This window comes from Mya arenaria, chromosome 11 (assembly GCF_026914265.1).
Source record: "Mya arenaria isolate MELC-2E11 chromosome 11, ASM2691426v1".
NCBI classification, from domain to species: Eukaryota; Metazoa; Mollusca; class Bivalvia; order Myida; family Myidae; genus Mya; species Mya arenaria.
The window spans coordinates 29,230,908-29,250,291 of record NC_069132.1 but is presented as its reverse complement, the minus strand read 5'-3'; the positions used below and the strand labels follow the sequence as shown (position 1 = coordinate 29,250,291).

The window sequence follows — 19,384 nt, the reverse complement described above, 5'->3', positions numbered from 1 at the left end:
TTCCTTAGGTATAACAATCTTTCCCCCCGTATCCCTCATCGTTGACAGTTGACGGAATCACGACCTGAAGCCACCTCAGGCTGAAGCCCACACCCAGGGGTTTGGTCTCAACACAGCAGAAATGTTACTTTGATGCACACAGCGAAACTTAGCAAAATGTGAACACATGACCACAGCCATTTTGCACCGTAACAATTAACTGTCAATTCGTTCTGCACCAGTAAAAGCCTCAAACAGTCAGTTTCCACACCTTAAAGAGTTTTGTTTGTCAATGAAGCATAATTTAAACCTATTTTACAAACGGTTAGTTCAAGTGAAGCTGTGGTTACGAGCCTCTTCGCAATAACGTCATAGTATTCCACATAATTCGTAAAAGTGATTGGCAAATTGCTGAATTGCCGATTTCTGCAGTCGGTTTCTTTAAAATCTATTGCCAGGATATAAAGATCTTGCAAGTCATTTATCATTCACTTGGTGGATTGGTAGCAGAGTTAAAATCATGATCATTCAATGTTTCAAAACCGGGATGTCCTTAATTGATTTGCAAACAAGGTGACGAGAAACAAACAATACATTTCCAGGCCTTATCCGATATTGGCTGCATGACCAAATGAGGACATGAAGGATGGTACTACCCTGTCACACGCACCACTTGTTTTAAGCATTGTTTAAAAAAGAATGTGCACATGACCAGGTCGGTATAACTAACACTGACACTAATTAGGAACAGCTCTTGGAACACGAACCATCGGATACCCATCAATACAGTACACAAGGTATTGGATGTTTAATTTGAAACTGTTTCAGTTGGAAAAATGAAGAAATATTCAAACAATACACAAATAAATGGATCATGACTGATAGTTAATTTGAAACTGTTTCATTTGGAAAAATGAAGTAATATTCAAACAATACCACAAATAAAATTGATCATGACTCACTAACACAAGAGCCCTTTAATCACAAAGAACATTAAGCAACAGAGAAAGTTCCATATCCGAAAATGAAATACAAACAAATCAAAACAAACAAAAACATTTCAAGTCAACTTAGTGTCAAAATTTTGAGGAAACTTGATAAAAACTACTTAACCGTCCACGTGAGCTTGATTGCTTTAAATATTAGTGAACAATTTAATTTCCAATTAATCAATGGCTTTTTATAGAAATATGAGCTTTAATGCTAGGATCCTTTGAAGTAACAAAAGCTACATTTACGCAGCAATTTTCTAATTTTGCAACCAACTTGTAATAAAATATTACATCAGAATTCCATTCTAGCAGAAACACAATGCATTATATGTTAAGTCCTTTTAAATGATCACACTTTAGGACCAGCTATTAGTTACCAATTAATTGCACCCGATATGTCACAAAAATGCTATTTTTATAAATCTCATTGATTATCTTATACATTTTGAGCCTTTTGCATCATTTCTTGGGTCCGAAAAGCAGTTGTTTAATTTTGATTGCCTAAAGTGAAGATTTTTTTAAATTTTAATGTTGTTGTTTTTTCAACATTTTGTGCATACCTGTCGTTTTTGTGGATTTCGAGAGCGGACATTGTGTTCGAGGTAGGCCTGAGCTTGCGCAGCGAGTGGTGCCGACTTTGACAAGTAGCTGCCCTGGGATCCTGGGATTTTAGAGCCACGGTACCTGGAAATAGACAGATAAAAAATAAATGATATACTATACATTGTACATAGACAAATTGGATAACCAATTTTGCTTTTTTTATGAAACACCATTAGAATAATGCACCAGTCAATTGAAACCAGCTCCCCCCCCCCTCCCTCCCCCCTGGTCTGGGGAATAGGGGGGACTTTCGGTCCGCCGTGCAAAAAAAGGGCTAGTAAAATCCCCGCCAAATACCCGCGAAGCCCTGGGACATCCTAGGCTATTTTCGGCGCGAAAACAAAGCCACCACATTCACCCGGAACTGCGGGGCAACCTGGTAGTACAAACACAGTGCATTTCCCTCACTATCCCCCCTATACCCCCAAACCATGGCGGGGGAGGGGGGGTCGTGGTTACAATTGACTAGTGCATAAATGAGATACATGGCATTGAAATGGGCAGAGCAGTCTATTTGTATACATGTTAGCCTCTCAACCAGCTGGTTTATGGCTCGAGCCCCACCAGGGAAACTTTCTCATGGCCTTTCAAAAATGGACACAAAACTGGCTTCTACCAAGGAAACAGGCCTGAGTGAGATTCTATTACCTGTCAGATTTTGTCACAATCAAGCTTTAAGAAATTAGTATCAACAAAATGGAATGAGTAATTATTAACTGAGCATTTTAAATATTCTACAAAATCTCGTGCAAAAAAGTATGTTTATAATGATGAATACACGGAAATTCATCATGTATCAAAAACAATCCTCTATCAATCATGTGTGATCACATTTTTTGCAGGGTTAAAGTAAAATGTAAGATATAATGTTAAAATATGATAATGCATGCAAAATTGCTGCTGAAAATTTGATAATGGTTTGTAATGCAACCCATTTGTAAATCCTGGGATACTAAATGGTAAAGAAAACATACATAAACAAATGCATACACCAAATGACCACCAAAGTGTACTGGACCCTCATTATCATACTTAATTAACACATCAAAGGGGCCGTCACCAATTACTGTACAGGTCTACACCAACAACTCAAAATCAGTCCACTAAAACAGTCAATAAACGTCTGATTAGCCCTCATAACATTTTGTCAAGTATGGATAAAACAACAACACAACCATCACCACAGCTAATGAGATCGATCTATGATAGGTGATATTTTGACAGCTACGGTAGGGTAGGTGCCCAGACTCCCCCTTAAATGTCACCAAAGACGTGACTTCAATTAAGAGTCTTGTCACCTTGCCTTTACCATCATTGATGAGACTGCTGATATTAAGTAGCGACTCAATAAAAATCTGATTTCATTAATGCAGTTGGTGAATGTTATATAATATTAATAGATATGGTTAATTTATTATATGGTTGTTGCTGGATTATTATTAAATTTTTTAGTTATTATTTTTAAACAATAAAAGAAAATATTTTATGTAAGTAAATTTGATACAGTTCTAATCTATCATTTTTGTATGCTATTTATGAAAATGGCTTTCAATTTTGTACCAAACATGAAGATTGATGTTTTTAAAGATATCAGTAAAAACAATTTTTCCATGAAGTCATCTTTATTCAGTACAACAATCACATTTTTTTTTATTATTTCCGCTTTCTCATAAATAACAACACAATATCATTAATATATAGCTCAGCATATTAAAGCAATGACATTCAACAAAAAAATTGTCATTTATCTCAATAATGATAATAAATTACCAGCGAAATATACTAGCTGTCATTTTATATAATTTTCACACCTCACTGTTTAAATATCCATAATATGTGTTTTCCATTTCTCGATTCTTTATATATTTTTCCAGTTTGTACCTTAAAAACAACCGTGATCGATAAAAATATGTACCACACACATTCAATTTAGTTGAAGTTAATTTAAGCTTGTTTAATAATGATTTCAAAACAAGCTGAAATTTTACAACCAAGGAGGGGGGTAGAGTTGCATTCGTCCTTTAGGGCATGTGTTTCAAACACCTGTAAGATCCAGATCAGGTTTCCAACTGGCAAGCTGCTGGCTCACCCAGACTGCAAATCGACAGGTACAGCTTGGCTAATTGACTCTTTAGGCGTTTTCAATGCCATCTCAATGTTCGTTTGGTAATTAGTAACATAGATGCTGTGTGATTTTCTTTAACAATACAGCAACAAGAATTTGAGGAATCAAAAAGCGCTGATATATATATATGATCAAACTCATTATTCACATAATGCATAATGATATTCAAAACATGTAAATACCAGATTTCAGATCAGCTCTACATTCCTGTCAAAGAAATCAATTGTTTATACCAACTTCAATATATTATGCTGACATTCCTGTCAAAATCATTATCACTATATAACCAAGTTCCAAATATAGCTGATATTCCTGTCAAAGACATCATGTCTATACCAAGTTCCATATATTGCTGACATTCCTGTCAAAAGACATAATGTCTATACCAAGTTCCATATATTGCTGACATTCCTGTCAAAGACATCATGTCTATACCAAGTTCCATATATTGCTTACATTCCTGTCAAAGACATCATGTCTATACCAAGTTCCATATATTGCTGACATTCCTGTCAAAAGACATAATGTCTATACCAAGTTCCATATATTGCTTACATTCCTGTCAAAGACATCATGTCTATACCAAGTTCCATATATTGCTGACATTCCTGTCAAAGACATCATGTCTATTCCAAGTTCCATATATTGCTTACATTCCTGTCAAAGGCATCATGTATATACCAAGTTCCATATATTGCTGACATTTCTGTCAAAGACATCAGGTCCTATACCAAGTTCCATATATTGCTTACATTCCTGTCAAAGACATCATGTTTATACCAAGTTCCATATATTGCTTACATTCCTGTCAAAAGACATCAGGTCTATACCAAGTTCCATATATTGCTGACATTCCTGTCAAAGACATCATATCTATACCAAGTTCCATATATTGCTTACATTCCTGTCAAAGGCATCATGTCTATACCAAGTTCCATATATTGCTTACATTCCTGTCAAAGACATCATCTTTATACCAAGTTCTATATATTGCTGACATATCTGTCAAAGACATCATGTCTATACCAAGTTCCATATATTGCTTACATTCCTGTCAAAGACATCATATCTATACCAAGTTCCAAATTGCTGACATTCCGGTCAAAGACATCATATCAATACTACGTTCCATAATTATATTGCTGACATTCCTGTCAAAGACATCATTTAAGTTCCATTTCTAGGGTTTCATATATGCCCTACAATACTGATTCTGGACCACCCTGCCAATGACAAGAATGTCCATGACCCCAATACTATACCGGCAAAATATTTAGAACCCTTTTTTGCGAAATACTGCAAGCTAAACATATAAAATATTATGTAAAATAATGTTAGTGTCAAGTACATTGCCATAAAAATAGGGAATAAACATTCAGTTGAGAAATCATTATTTGATCATCAAATGTAATTGATTAGGATAGGCCAGATCAAAGAGGAGTAATTGTAGATTTTTGATACAGTATTGTGCAAGTTTTTTTAATTTTCTCTGACAACCCTAATCATTATAGTCAACAGTTGCTAATTGAGGAATAAAATATTTCGCAGTGCTAAATGCACGCAGAGTAAACAAAACCCTTATTTGTTATTTTGTAATTAAAGACCAAAAAAGATTTATCAAGTTCTTGTTCAAATATGTTTTGTATGATCACAGAAATCGGAAAATGAGAAATCAATTGCATAATCGCAAAATCAACTTTTCAAGACGCTTTTATTAGAAAACATCTCAAAGGGAGCCTCGCATCAAAGCCCTGACATGAAGTTATTAGTACCAGATTTTTAATGCACTTGGTAAATTTGAGATTATTTGATCAAATTTATCAAAGCATAAAATATCAAAAAGAATTTCTTCAAAGAAAAATAATTCTCAATTTAAGGTCATATGATGTGTCATATGTGTCAAGGTCAACTGCACAGTTGACCTTCAATTGAGAACATGCATATTTATATATATATATATATATATATATATATATATATATATATACATGTGTATTGACAAAAAAGTTACAAGTTTATCAAAAATTGATAAAAACATTATTTTAATTAGTACACTTAAAAAAATAAAGAAAAAAATGCTTGTCACATGGAGAAAATAAACCTGGAGACTGATTCCTTTACTTTCTCTTACTTTTGCAAGAGAAAAACGTATCTTTCGGTAACTGTTGACTGCCTCTCACACTTGAAAAAGCAAAACTAATTAAAATATAATTATTTGAAATCCAAATTTTAAAGGCCATTAAACAAATACAAATACAACTTAAACATGAATGCTTATATTTATTCCAAGATAAACTTCGAAATAAAGTGAATGAAACATATCTGTAACTATTTAACACGCCATTTAATTGCTATGCCTGGAATAAATGCATGATCCGTTTGTCGATAATTACTATCAACCGGAGTATCATTTTATTGCACTGTGACAATTATTCCCTATTTACAAACTAATTAAAACAATTAGGATAATGGAGTGGCCATCCATAATCCAATAACCAGCATCTTTAGTGCTTTGAATGTAAAATATGATATCAGATATTATAAAGAAGAATTTTGGACGCAGAAAATTCACTCTTTTAGCGAACATTGAAAATACTTTAAAACCCATTTTTGAAAAGAAATACCTGAATTAACTGAAATTCTTAAAGCAAAAACTACCTAATCATGCCCTAATTTCCTGATTAAGGAGAAGTCCCTTATTAAGGAATCAAGCTAAGAACATGATTCTTGTTTTAGTCTATTTTGTGCAATATTTTTATTTAATAAGGATTTGAGGCATTTAAAGTAATTTATCGCAATAATCTGTTATTCAGTTTTGTAATACTTTGAAGAACAAGTTAATTGCAAGCATTTTACTTAATTAAATAAGGTACTTACCCTAATGTTACTTTAGATTTTTCAAGAAGTTGGGGCAAGCGCTAGTACTTCACTCAGACAATTTAGGCGGGATATATTGCAGAAATTGCAGTTTTAAACAGTTTTTTTTATCAAATTAAGAATTCAAGCACCAATCAAAGCATACGAAGGTTTGGCACTTATTCAATGATTGAAAGATCAATAAACAGACAGAAAAATTTAATCACAGGCTGACAGTTCATGTCAATCCATTATGGTATGGCACAGACAATAATCTGTGTCAATTAGAAGCTATTTCTACTTCAACAAGCTTCCATATGATATGGATCTCTTGACCACACTCCTCCCCCACCCCAATCTTAAGGGTCAGTGCAGTTTTCCAGAGAACATTTCACTGGATTTTCAATGAAATAAAGGCCAAGTGTAATGAAGTGTTACTAGTCCTCAACCAATATTTCCAATTTGCTGTCAACTCTTACAATAATTTAAATAGTCACCCGTACACATAGTCAACATAATCACCTGTACACATAATCATCCGTAAATGTAGTCACCCATACATGTAGCCACCCATTCATGTAGTCACCCATACATGTAGTCACCCATACATGTAGCCACCCATTCATGTAGTCACCCATACATGTAGTCATCCGTACTTGAAGTCACCCAAAAAATGTAGTTACCTGAAAATGTAGTCGCCTTAAACGTTAAATCACCCATTTATGTAGTCACCCATACACACAGCCGCCAACAAATGTAGTTAGCCGAACATGTAGGCACCTGTACACATAGTCACACGAATATGTAGTCACCCTTTCACACAGTCACCTATACATGTAGTCACCTGAAAATGTAGTCACCTGAAAATGTAGTCACCCATTATATATACACGTAGTCATCCATACACGTAGTCACCCATACATGTAGTCACCCATACACGTAGTCACCCATACACGTAGTCACCCATACACGTAGTCACCCATTATATATACACGTAGTCATCCATTATATATACACGTAGTCACCCATACACGTAGTCACCCATTATATATACACGTAGTCATCCATACACGTAGTCATCCATACATGTAGTCACCCATACACGTAGTCATCCATACATGTAGTCATCCATTATATATACACGTAGTCACCCATACACGTAGTCACCCATACACGTAGTCACCCATACACGTAGTCACCCATACACGTAGTCACCCATACACGTAGTCACCCATACACGTAGTCACCCATACACGTAGTCACCCATACACGTAGTCACCCATACACAGTCAAGACCCACCTAATATCTACAACTATTCAACCCCAACCCCAGGATAGAGACAATATGCACCCTTGACACAAACAAGAATTGTTTTATTATGGCCTAAACTGAAAATTACTAAAATGGAGATATTGATATTCACTATAAGAGAATGCCAGCGGTCACTTTGGGTCACTGGTTTTCCTCGGACATGGATATGCACTAAGCTGCCGCAACTTAATTGTCTTAGTCATTCTCTCTCGTAGACGTTAATTGATCGCGCTAAAAATGTGCCAGCTCATAGATCACCCAAATTAGTCACTTTTCACACAATTTTTTTTTCCATTTTTTTACTTTTGTTTACAATAGGCTTTACAATGAATTTCAGAAAAAAAAGCTCTTTTTATTTTACTATTATATAAATTATTATCTTACAGATAAAACAAGACACTTTTCTTTACCGCCTTTACCCATTAGCAAAGGCATGCTACAAATGATAAAAATTACAAGACAAACTAGAAATTATTCCCACCATTATAAATATCTAGGGATCAAAATGTAACAAAAGCTTTCTCAAATATTGCCTTATAAAATTTAATCAATCTGAAATTGTCCCGAGTATCTTTAACAGCTAACAGGCTTTTGGCTCGTTCAATTTTTGTCGATGCGCAACAAGTAATACAGCCAGGCGGGAAGCTGGCTTTCCGTCTATTACGACTGCGAACTGACGGGCCACTTTTTGCACAAATCATAGCTTGGCACGGTATATTTGTATTTCTTCTCTGAATCATTTCTCAGATGAATTATGGACAGCCCTTAGCTAGCTTTAATAATAGCGAGAGGTTTTACGAATGTTTATCATTTAACAAAAGGTTTTTCCGATTAGTGTTCAATTCCTGTTCAATTTGTCTGTATTATTAGCCGAGACTCGTTGGTGTAAAACTTCAATGAGCCTGTTCATCTTCTTCGTCTATAATAACAGAGAGTTGGGTTAAACTTGGAAAAACTAATATTTATGATATCGTACCCATGCTTTTCTTGTAATAACATTTGGGAGAAAATATGAGCAGATTTTACGACTGGATCAGATCAAGCAATATCAATTTTTATATCCATTTTTTATGACCAAAGCTGAACAGGGACCTTTAATATTAGTAGCGAAACTTTTCAATTAACCTCCCCCCCCCCCCAAAAAAAATGACAGACCAAAGAAATCCCTTTTAATGGTTCTTTTACCTTTAAATTAGGGATAATTTTTAAAAGGATCTTAAATGTTTAAACAAATAAAACTGTTTGAGGTTGACATCAATGATTCATACTGGAACTATTCTAACAAACATTAAATCCTCCATTTCAACTTTATAACTTTGAATGGAATATCATTAATCAAAAGAAAAGATTTGATTATACTTTGAAGATATTCAAAGACATGTTTTTACTCCAAAAGTATTCCCTGTGACTCAAGGCCAGTAATCTAATTTTTCTAAGGTTTAGATGAAGACACTTAAACACATTTCTGGATGTGTCTGTACAAAGTAAATTGAATTTGAGTGCCTACTTTATTTGTCTTTCATTGAGCCAATCAAATTAATGGAAGCACTTTCATCTTATTGTGTAGTCAACAAACCGATGTAAAAACCGTAACTCCAATCTGAGCTGTGCAACAACAAAAACCTACCTGAACCTCATTACTCATAAAACATGAAAATATATATATAAGAATTCAAAACTTGCAAAACTTATGCACCAGTTATTTGTAACCATGTCCAAGGGTATACTGGGGATAGCGGGAGAAATGGACCATGTTGGTGAATGTGGTGGTTTTGTCTTCACGCCAAATATAGCGGGGAATGGGCCTTACCCAGGGTTCCTAAGGTGCGGGGACATGAGGCGGGGATTTTACCATCAGGTCATCCTCGTAGGGCTGACATTTTACCAGGGCTTGGCTGGACCGAAAGTGCAAGTCCCTGCTATTCCCCTGACCTGGGGGTGGGGGGGGGGGGGCATGGTTACAATTGACTGGTGCATTAAGCCTGATGAGCACCATCCACATTATATATTTGAAATATGACTTTAAACAATACCACTCATTTCTTTTACAATTTATTAAATTTTCAAACTATTCAAAACATGCTAAAAATGTTAAATATACCATTTTTCAAACATTATCATTTACAAAAAAGATCATAAAACGGTACAATTTTGCTGAAATTATGCATTATTCTTCAATAAGAAAACATTCTTTATGTTACAAACCAATTTGATGATGAAATCACACATGACAATGCAGTATTTTTCTACTTGATAGCTGTTAACCTGAATACCTAGAAAAGTGAAATATACCAGTTTAGAACTTATTTCAAAGTCAGTTTTCATTCATAATAAGTACTGGAGTCATCAATAACCTCAACACATTATACAAATACTCTGCAATTAATTGACCTTCACCTATTAAAGTGACCTTGACTTTTATCTTTATTGGTGGGCAGTGCAAGGGAATATATGATTTTTTTCTTTGCTCTTTTGTGAAACAGTTACTCTGCTCTACAGAACTGACTCATTCAGCAGTCTACGAAAAATTGACATGTTACATTCTATACAGATAATATTTTAACAAAATATAAAATACATTTTTATGCAATTCTTTTGAAATTGGAACATCTTTTTTCAAAATCATTTTCATTTGTCTGTCTAGCTAACTCATAAAACATATTTGGGTCACAAATAAAATCCTACATCATGTTCTTGTTTGGTTTTTGATGGCAGACTGATTTTTGTTCTTTTAAAATAGTTTTTATTCTCAATTAAATTCGTATATTTTATCTCATTTAAAACTGATCACGTCATTGACGCAGTTAGCATGTTTTATGAATGACAAACAACTCATTCTAATATCAGCTTACTTAGAAAGAAAAACTTTCCCTGCATACCATTTATAGCAGAAAACTACTTTTAAAGTGTTTATTCCGCTTTCAAATTTAGAACTTTAATGCCTAATTTATCCATCCCACCAAATACGTTTGATGGGTAAATCCATATTTTACGACTCTTAGCTTTCAATCTAAAATGGTAGCTTATTTGACCACATAATTTAGACGTCATGCCTTTTCCTTTAAAATAATATATCAAAAACACTTAAATCAAGTTGCAGTGCAATAAAACACTTAAACATACAATTAATTGCCTTTGAAGTGGGAGACCCCTTTTAGAAAAGCACCAATATGCATTTGTAGTAAAATATAAAATTTTGGGCAAATGTCTATTGAACATGCCATGGAAATAATGACTTTGCCGCAAATGTATAGTTATTCATATTTTATGAGCAGAATATATTGCTAATGGCCAAGACACTATGTACTTTCAGACAACAAGTTATGACCGTGTTCGCCATGTTAATAGTACAAAAGGCGATAAGATCATATTTTATTCAGGACATTTCTGTCTATCAAAATTTTATACATCTGCTTGAATAAATTCATATTTTATTGTAATATACAATAACAAATAAAATTATGAAAAAAGATCTCATATTTTGAACAGCCTGTAGAAAATTGCTTCGTTTCCTCTAAAATAGCATTAAGAATTAATTTTCTACCAAGGGGAGTAACTGCTGCAGTCACAATGACAAACTGCCATTACTTATAGCTGTGTACAACAATTACTCCCCTTGGATTCACACTGAGTGTTTTTGCCCAATAATAGACCTCATTCAATTTGATGTCTAAACCAGATAAAATAGTATTTTGATTGAATCAACAAATTTCGAGTGAAAATAACAGATAAGCCTAGATTAATAATTTACTATTTGTAAGTTAAAAGCCACATTGTTTAAATCAATGAATGATCAAAGAAAACAGTTCATTTCAATAAGTGCATTATCATGCACGGATCTTCAGACTTCAATCGGAAAATTATATGTAATAACAGTTCAAATACTTTATCTGTCGGCATTTTGAGTAGTCTTAATTTCAGTCCTGAAATTTAAGCCAAAAGTGGAAGTAGTACTTTTAACCTTAGAAAAGAGATCAAAAGAATTTGTTTCAATAAAACATTATGGCGAGTTATTTCTGGATTTATGGGTGGCATTTGCAGACAAGTATTTTATATCCTTCCTTGAAATTTGAACCATATTTTTTGTCTGTCAACAATGCAGAACTATCTGTCAGCTATGTAAAACAATTGAATCTCAAGAAATAACATTCCATAAACTTTGCCACATGCAGCTAGAATTCATAATGTCTGGATACCAGACGGACTTGAAATTTTATATTCTTCAAAAACAATAATCGGTAACCATATTTAATTGATTTTCAATGTAAATGAACGCTTATTATTTACACAACATGAATGTTTTAAATGAGAACATACATTCACTCTTTATTTAAACATGATTGAAACCATTTAAGGAGTTTGAATTTGAGAAATATTTTGAAAATGATAATTTCAAATAACTTATCTCAAACTATAACTGAACAGGACAAGAATTGTATTTGACACAATCTGACCAAACTTGTACAAAAGTCACAAGGATACCATTTACAGACTCAAACCCGCAAAACAAAAGGATGGACACACATGTTCGGCAATGAGGCTCACTGGATATCTTAATTATAGGTTACCACTCAAAACCCTCGATCCCTATCATTTACCCTATCAGATCCCGCCCTTAATTCGATCCCTAGAACACTGTGGCCCCTTCTTTTGACAGTCACTGACTCCCTAATGAGTGGACAATTCAGACTAAGGGACTTTAATAATCCCTTTTGTTTCAAGATAGCATCAACAGTTTTTCTTTAGGTCTGGTCTATACAGATGTTGTATTGAATGTCAATTTCTTTCACTAAGATACAAGACTCTATCTCCTTGTAACTATCTTGTCTCATTGTTTACGGATACTGTTACCTTGTTTGATATTGAAACCAACACTACTTCAACTATTAGACTAATTGTGAGCCATAATGACCAACTGTTGCATGCAGATACTCTGACCAAATGTTACCGTTTGCATGGTCAATATGATTCATTGATAAAGGAAAGTCACCAGAATGTCAATCTGACCGGGTCACTGGAATTGATATTGTTAGACTATGACAAAGTTATATTAAAGTTCAGTGAACAAGCTGCTTATATTTTCACTGTGTCATTCCATAATTTTTATTCACAGCCATCAATTTTCTAAAATTCTGAATGTCATGACCTTTTCTCCCCACAGCCCCAATCACCTCCAGTTATATCAAACCTCCCAGCTCTGTGACAGACCCAGCAGACCTCACCCCCTAACCCCCACCCCCTTCCTTGACCCACCTATTATAAGTCTAACCCCACTGCACACAAATCATGGTTACCTACCCTGATGATCGGTCCTAGAATTTTCACACTGCATTGTTCGAAGCATTTTCTTAGAATCATGACCATGTAATCTGATCAAGTTCTCAATGTATCTGGTATCTTTTCTAAATAAAATCGTGCAATTTGACATAATAAATCATTTTTATCTGACATTTCTTCAATGCACATTACTCGTTTTGCTAATTCAGCAGCAATTAGTATAAAATTGCCTGCTCCTGCAGAATATTGTGTTTTATTTCGTGTATTAGCCTTAATTTTCTTGGCAGAGTTTAGAACTGTTTTCTGCATTTCCAGAATTACATTTTTTCATGGAAACCTGCCTAAATCAGCATCATTAAAGAGTCGTACATTACAAGTTGCATAGTTGAACGTATCACTATTTGTGTTTTAAAGAAACTCACCAAGGGGAAATATAAGCAAGAAACTCACTTACCAAAGATGTGTTTTACTTTATTCCAAACTGGCGTAATTAATATCCTTGTCAAGAAAGAGATAAAATCCTCAATTCTGCATCACTCTTCAATATGTTTAGTGTTTATAAAGATGTGATTGAAAATATCAAGATAAACATAACATTGAACACACTTTAAACCTCATCATAACATCCATTCATAAAGTTGCACTTTGATGTCGAAATATTGCAAAAACTGCATTAAATATTAATAATAACACAACTATTGAAATAATTTCCCATTTTCCACCCTTTTTTTGGTTGTTATTTCAGTAATAGCATATCCATACGCCTGTCAACCAGCTTACAATGCCTACTATCAAGATTTACCTCTGCGATACCTCGACACTAAATGCGATTTGTCAACACTGGAGGCTTAAGATTACATTTCAAAACGCTACTTTAACCTCCATAATCCTATCAGCGAAGCACAACAAATATCAAAATCTGTAATCGAGTGAAATTAAGCATTATAATACATTGTTGTATTAATATTTAGTCAAGAGCTCTGTGCAAAATGAAAGGCCCATAGCTTTTAATTCACCAAATGAACATTACAGGGTTCAAGACCTGTGTGAATTAAGTCATAATAGAAAATTAACTGCCAGAATCTCATATTTTCTTAATTTCGTTCATTATTTTAGCCACATGGTTAACATGGAAGGAATGAAGTACGGATGTGAGCTCTGTTGTCCAACAGGGTGAAATTGGGAGGTTTGTTATAAACAACAATGCTGAAACAAAACATGTATAATGTACCCGACAACTTTTAATCTTGAACATCTTTTAAATACAATGACCTTAAAAAAAGAAGATTATAAAAGTTCAAAGTTTAATGGAAGGAACAAAAGGTGTGTTGAGTTTTCTAAATGTGTTGAGCAAAAAATTTAATAACATTTAGTCAGGCGTGTAGCTGACTGTACGCTAATATGCAGTTACAAAATTAATTTTGACAGGTTGAAGATTTGGTCATACCAAAAACCCCGAATTTGAAATAAAAACCAAAGGGGGGTAGGGGGTGAAGGGGTTAATATGCTGTCTGTCAATGAACAGCGTAATCCCAAATTGGCCCTAGCAACATGCCTGCATGTCCTTAGTTGTTGCATTTATACGAAGGATTGACCCTATTTTCTTTGACAAATGCATTACTCGCAGCCTTCTACAACGCATCATTGACAGCAGGTCCAGGGTTTGATCCCCTTTGATGGCTGTGAAATTTCGAAAAGAATTCAAACAGCACGTGTGGCTACCTTTCATAGTCACCTTGAACATGGCACAGCTGGGTATGGAAAACAGTACCAGTAATGTCAGCTAGGTTATCACATCCGCACTGTCACAAGATACAAGAATGCAAGATACAAGCATCTTTATATGATAACAATGCTTTTTCTGACTTAACTCTTCATTGTTTTATCTGCTTATGTTTCCAGCATTGTGTTACATTGAATAAAAGTTATAAGTTGAAGTTAGAGTGTCTCTTTATCATTAGACAACAGCTACCTCCAGCCGGCCAATCATAGGCCTGCATAAGTGCTTGATAAATATCACACACAACTATTTTTCCATGGGATATTTCAACTGGTAAATCTCGTGCAAATCGTGCAACTACTTATGTTACAAGGACGTTCTTAATACTACAGAAATGTTTGTTTCCTGTGCTTTCCTGACATTTTTCTCATACAAATGTATGGTATCGGACTGAGAAACAAGCAATACACTTTCTGTTGTCTAAGTCGGATAGATCACGAGTAGACGTTTGATATGGAATTATCAACTCGCTACGCTCGTTGTTAAATTCCATATCAACTGGCTACTCGTAATCTATCCTATACACATCAATACAGTTGTAACCCTATGATTATAATCACATATTACAATCATGAGCCAGACCTGATTGGTTGACCATGTTAACTGTGTATATTGGTTGACAATGTTAATTGTGAACATTGGTTGACAATGTTAACTGTGAATATTGGTTGACAATGTTAACTGTGTATATTGGTTGACAATGTTAACTGTGTATATTGGTTGACAATGTTAACTGTGCATATTGGTTGACAATGTTAACAGTGTTTATTGGTTGACAATGTTAACTGTGAATATTAGTTGATAATGTTAACTGTGAATATTGGTTGACAATGTTAACTGTGTATATTGCTTGACAATGTTAACTGTGAACACTGGTTGACAATGTTAATTGTGTATATTGGTTGAAAATGTTAACTGTGAATATTAGTTGACAATGTTAACTCTGAATATTGGTTGAAAATGTTAACTGTGAATATTAGTTGACAATTTTAACTGTGTATATTGGTTGACAATGTTAACTGTGAATATTAGTTGACACTGTAAACTGTGAATATTGGTTGACAATGTTAACTGTGAATATTGGTTGACAATGTTAACTATGTATATTGGTTGGCAATGTTAACTGTGAATATTGGTTGACAATGTTAGCTGTGTATATTGGTTGACAATGTTAACTGTGTATATTGGTTGAAAATATTTAAAACTGTGTTTATTGGTTGAAAATGTTTACTGTAAAAATTGGTTGACAATTGTTCACTTTGAAGATTGGTTTCAATGTACACTAAGGTAAAGCCATCTGCAGGCCTTTTAAGAGGATTTTTTTGTAAAAATGTGTGGCGTCAATTAGCAGGAGTGTCATAATGACACGTCTTTAAAGACAGAACATTACAGAATAATCTGCAGACTGTTGCTTGTCAGTTAATACCAACCACTTGATATTAATTCTTTACAGACATAGTCTCATTAAGAACATAAAGTGCAAGCTTAACTGTTTTTCATATAATGATATTATAATTGCAAGACTTTCATGCTAAATAGTCTCCATGGCAATAATTGCAGAATATTATTACTAATGCAATTGTATGTGAAAATGTTACATCATTAATGCAATTTCATTCATGATTCTGGGATACGGTCTGGAGTATGAAACAAATGGGGATAAAAAGAAAGTTATAATTATTACAGACAACAATGAGCACAGAAATTATTTTCGGGACAATCAAGCAGACAACAGACAACAGCTGGTTACAGTGAATCACAAGCAATCATTGTACTCTTAATTATCTTCAATATACCTTGTTTTCATAGTTTTCTTTCTGCTTTATTCAAGAAACTTTATTGAAGAAAAAGATGACATGCTCCAGACTCCAGAGAATTGACATTACCTGAAAACGCCTGTTTGATACTATAGCAAAATTGTCAGCGTTTTTAACCTACCCAAGAGGTTGTCAGATAAGTGCAGCTTCTCACTCAGGCATCCTGGGTTTGATTCCCAGCAGAGGCATATGTGCCGTTGGTTCAGTAAGTCAACAAGCCAGACAAGTGGGTTTGCTCCTGGCTCTCTGGTTTCACCCTCAACACAAGACTAAACTTTCAGGCAACATGACATATGCCAATGAGAGTTACATAGCATAATGCACCAGTCAATTGTTCAGCGGGGGCATTTGGCAGGGATTTTACAATCAGTTTGTCTCTGCAGGGCAGGGAGTTTACCCGTGCTTGGGTAGACCAAAAGTCAAAGGTCCCCACTATTCCCCGGACCTTGGGTGTCCGTGGTTACATTTGAGTGGTGCATAACAACACAAGAATACTTTAAAGCAACATTGTGCCAACCCCAAATCCCTCCCAACCCTCTTCCTCAGAGAAACAACTTGAAATAGCATTACCAAAAAATGCCAGCTTGATACAACTGGATTGGACAGTTCCAAATTGATAGACACAGACATCAGTATAATTAATAATTACCTGCCTAAATCCTTTGACAAAAAATAAAATTGTAAGGACTTAAAAAAAAGATGTTCAGTTGTTTTGTTTTTTCACAAGTACCACATCTAAGGACACAATGTCATAAAACCATACTGATTTTATTGGGCAAAGAATGATAATGAGCAAAACTTCTTCAAAAGCCTGCATAAAAACTGTACCTGAGGAAGCTGTTAACCAACCAAATCTGTTTGAGTAAAAAAACAGCTGACAAGAGCCAACAACTGCTCCTGTTTTCTGGTTCAAATGGCTGATGATTAATATCAGCATCTTTTTTTGAGTGGATATTACAGAATTTCAGGAGTTCAGACCTATTTCATCATTTTTGAAGGTAAATTCAGCTCAACAGGAACTCAACTTATTACTTTATCAGTTTTGTATTACATGTTTTATCAAATTTGAAATCAGGCTCACCCAAAGGCTTCTTAGGTACAAGCTTTTTGGTGATACTGATCGGGGCACCTCTTGGTCTTGGAAGGGCTTGCTTGTTAAGATTCTATTAACCATGGATACAAAGGTAATGCAAGGAAGGAGATAAGAATAATGACATCATTTTGATCATCTCGTTCTGATTTAAATCAACCCACAAAGATTTAAAGTTATGATTTAAGAACAAAGCGCCATCTTTAACATTATGATGGCGCCAAACTTGTTTTACATAATCATTGATGAATGATGGATCAAATTGATGTAGCTTTCTCAATTATTTCCCTTATACATTTATGAATTTACACCAATTTAAACTCTCTAATATTTTCCTTAAAAAATGTAAAAGAAAGTTGGAAGTAAATCACCTCAGTGAACACGCAAACAAGCAGATTGTAATCATGCAGTGAACAAAATTTTCAGGCATTCCGAAAATTTTGCTTTTCTGGAAAATCATTGCAAAATTACTACCACCAAGAATTGCAAAGAAGAATTATATAATTAAACAAAAAAAAGATAACAAAATGTTTGTAAATTCATGAATTGTTTTAGCAAGATCTATACGAATTTCTACACCAGACCCTGCCAATGCCGGCATTGGCTTCTACCTTTAACACACCTGTCTGCTGTCAGATCCAAAAATCCCTGATTAAATTTGATGTATCAAGTTCTTGGCATTTATTTTCGTAACAATTTATTACAAGCCTCTTTCTGACCTGGTAATAAAACAGTTCATGCCAGATAAGCGAAATAATTTGTTTTTTTCTGATGCAGACTGTTTTGAAATTTGCAGTTAATGCTGCAGAACGTTTTTCCTCCAAAAATGTGATCTCTTTAATGAATTCCGTAACAACTTTTGTTATTTCAAATTAACGTGCAATGATAGATGTGCTTGTTTCAAAATACCTGGTAAATTTGATAATTCATGAGATTTTTTACCATACTGGCAGGTCTTTCAGAATGATGAGAGTTGTTATTAATTTTAGTACCAGGTTAATAAATCTGTTATATCCCGAGATAAAATCTCCATAGCAAAATTTTCCAAATTGGATTGCAGCCCCTTGAAATTGTCAACCTTGATGTAATTAGACATTCACTGAACCGAAATAAACAAAACAATTAGATATGATAATTAATAATTACCCAAATATAAACTTACAGAACAGAATATAAAGTGAGCTTCTGATATCATCACAAACATTGACCTTGACCTTACCTGACATTCACTGAGCCCAGTTTCCGTGGTGACGGGGGAAGATTGACCGATCCAATGAGGGAGGGTATGTTTGTGTTACTGTTTGGTTCAGCTTGGGCCTGTTGTATGCTGTGAACCATGCTAATGGCCTCTTGTTGAAGTTGACTCACATGGGTGTCACAGACGTCACAATTTCCCGCCTGTGAGAATCGGTAGCCATTCTCTGGGACTTGAAGCTTGTCTTTTAGGCTGTTGATAGCTTCCTGGGACTGAAAATAAACAGGTATAATAAAAGTTTAAGTCTTTTATAATATATTGTCATTAAATTAATTAAATTTTCTACAGCAACTAATGT

At 34.4% G+C, this 19,384-nt stretch overlaps 1 protein-coding gene across 3 annotated transcripts in view; it reads right to left on the bottom strand.

The window, feature by feature from the left end:
• The window catches only part of LOC128209327 (kinesin-like protein KIF26B), a 150,832-nt gene that overhangs the window by 65,442 nt on the left and 66,006 nt on the right, over positions 1-19,384 (bottom strand). For all 3 annotated transcript variants that reach the window (XM_052913314.1, XM_052913315.1, XM_052913317.1), the window contains 2 exons: positions 19,051-19,298; positions 1,532-1,655 (listed from right to left, as the gene is read on the bottom strand). In XM_052913314.1, the coding sequence (XP_052769274.1) occupies positions 1,532-1,655; positions 19,051-19,298 (372 nt within the window). The remainder of the gene's footprint in view (positions 1-1,531; positions 1,656-19,050; positions 19,299-19,384) is intronic.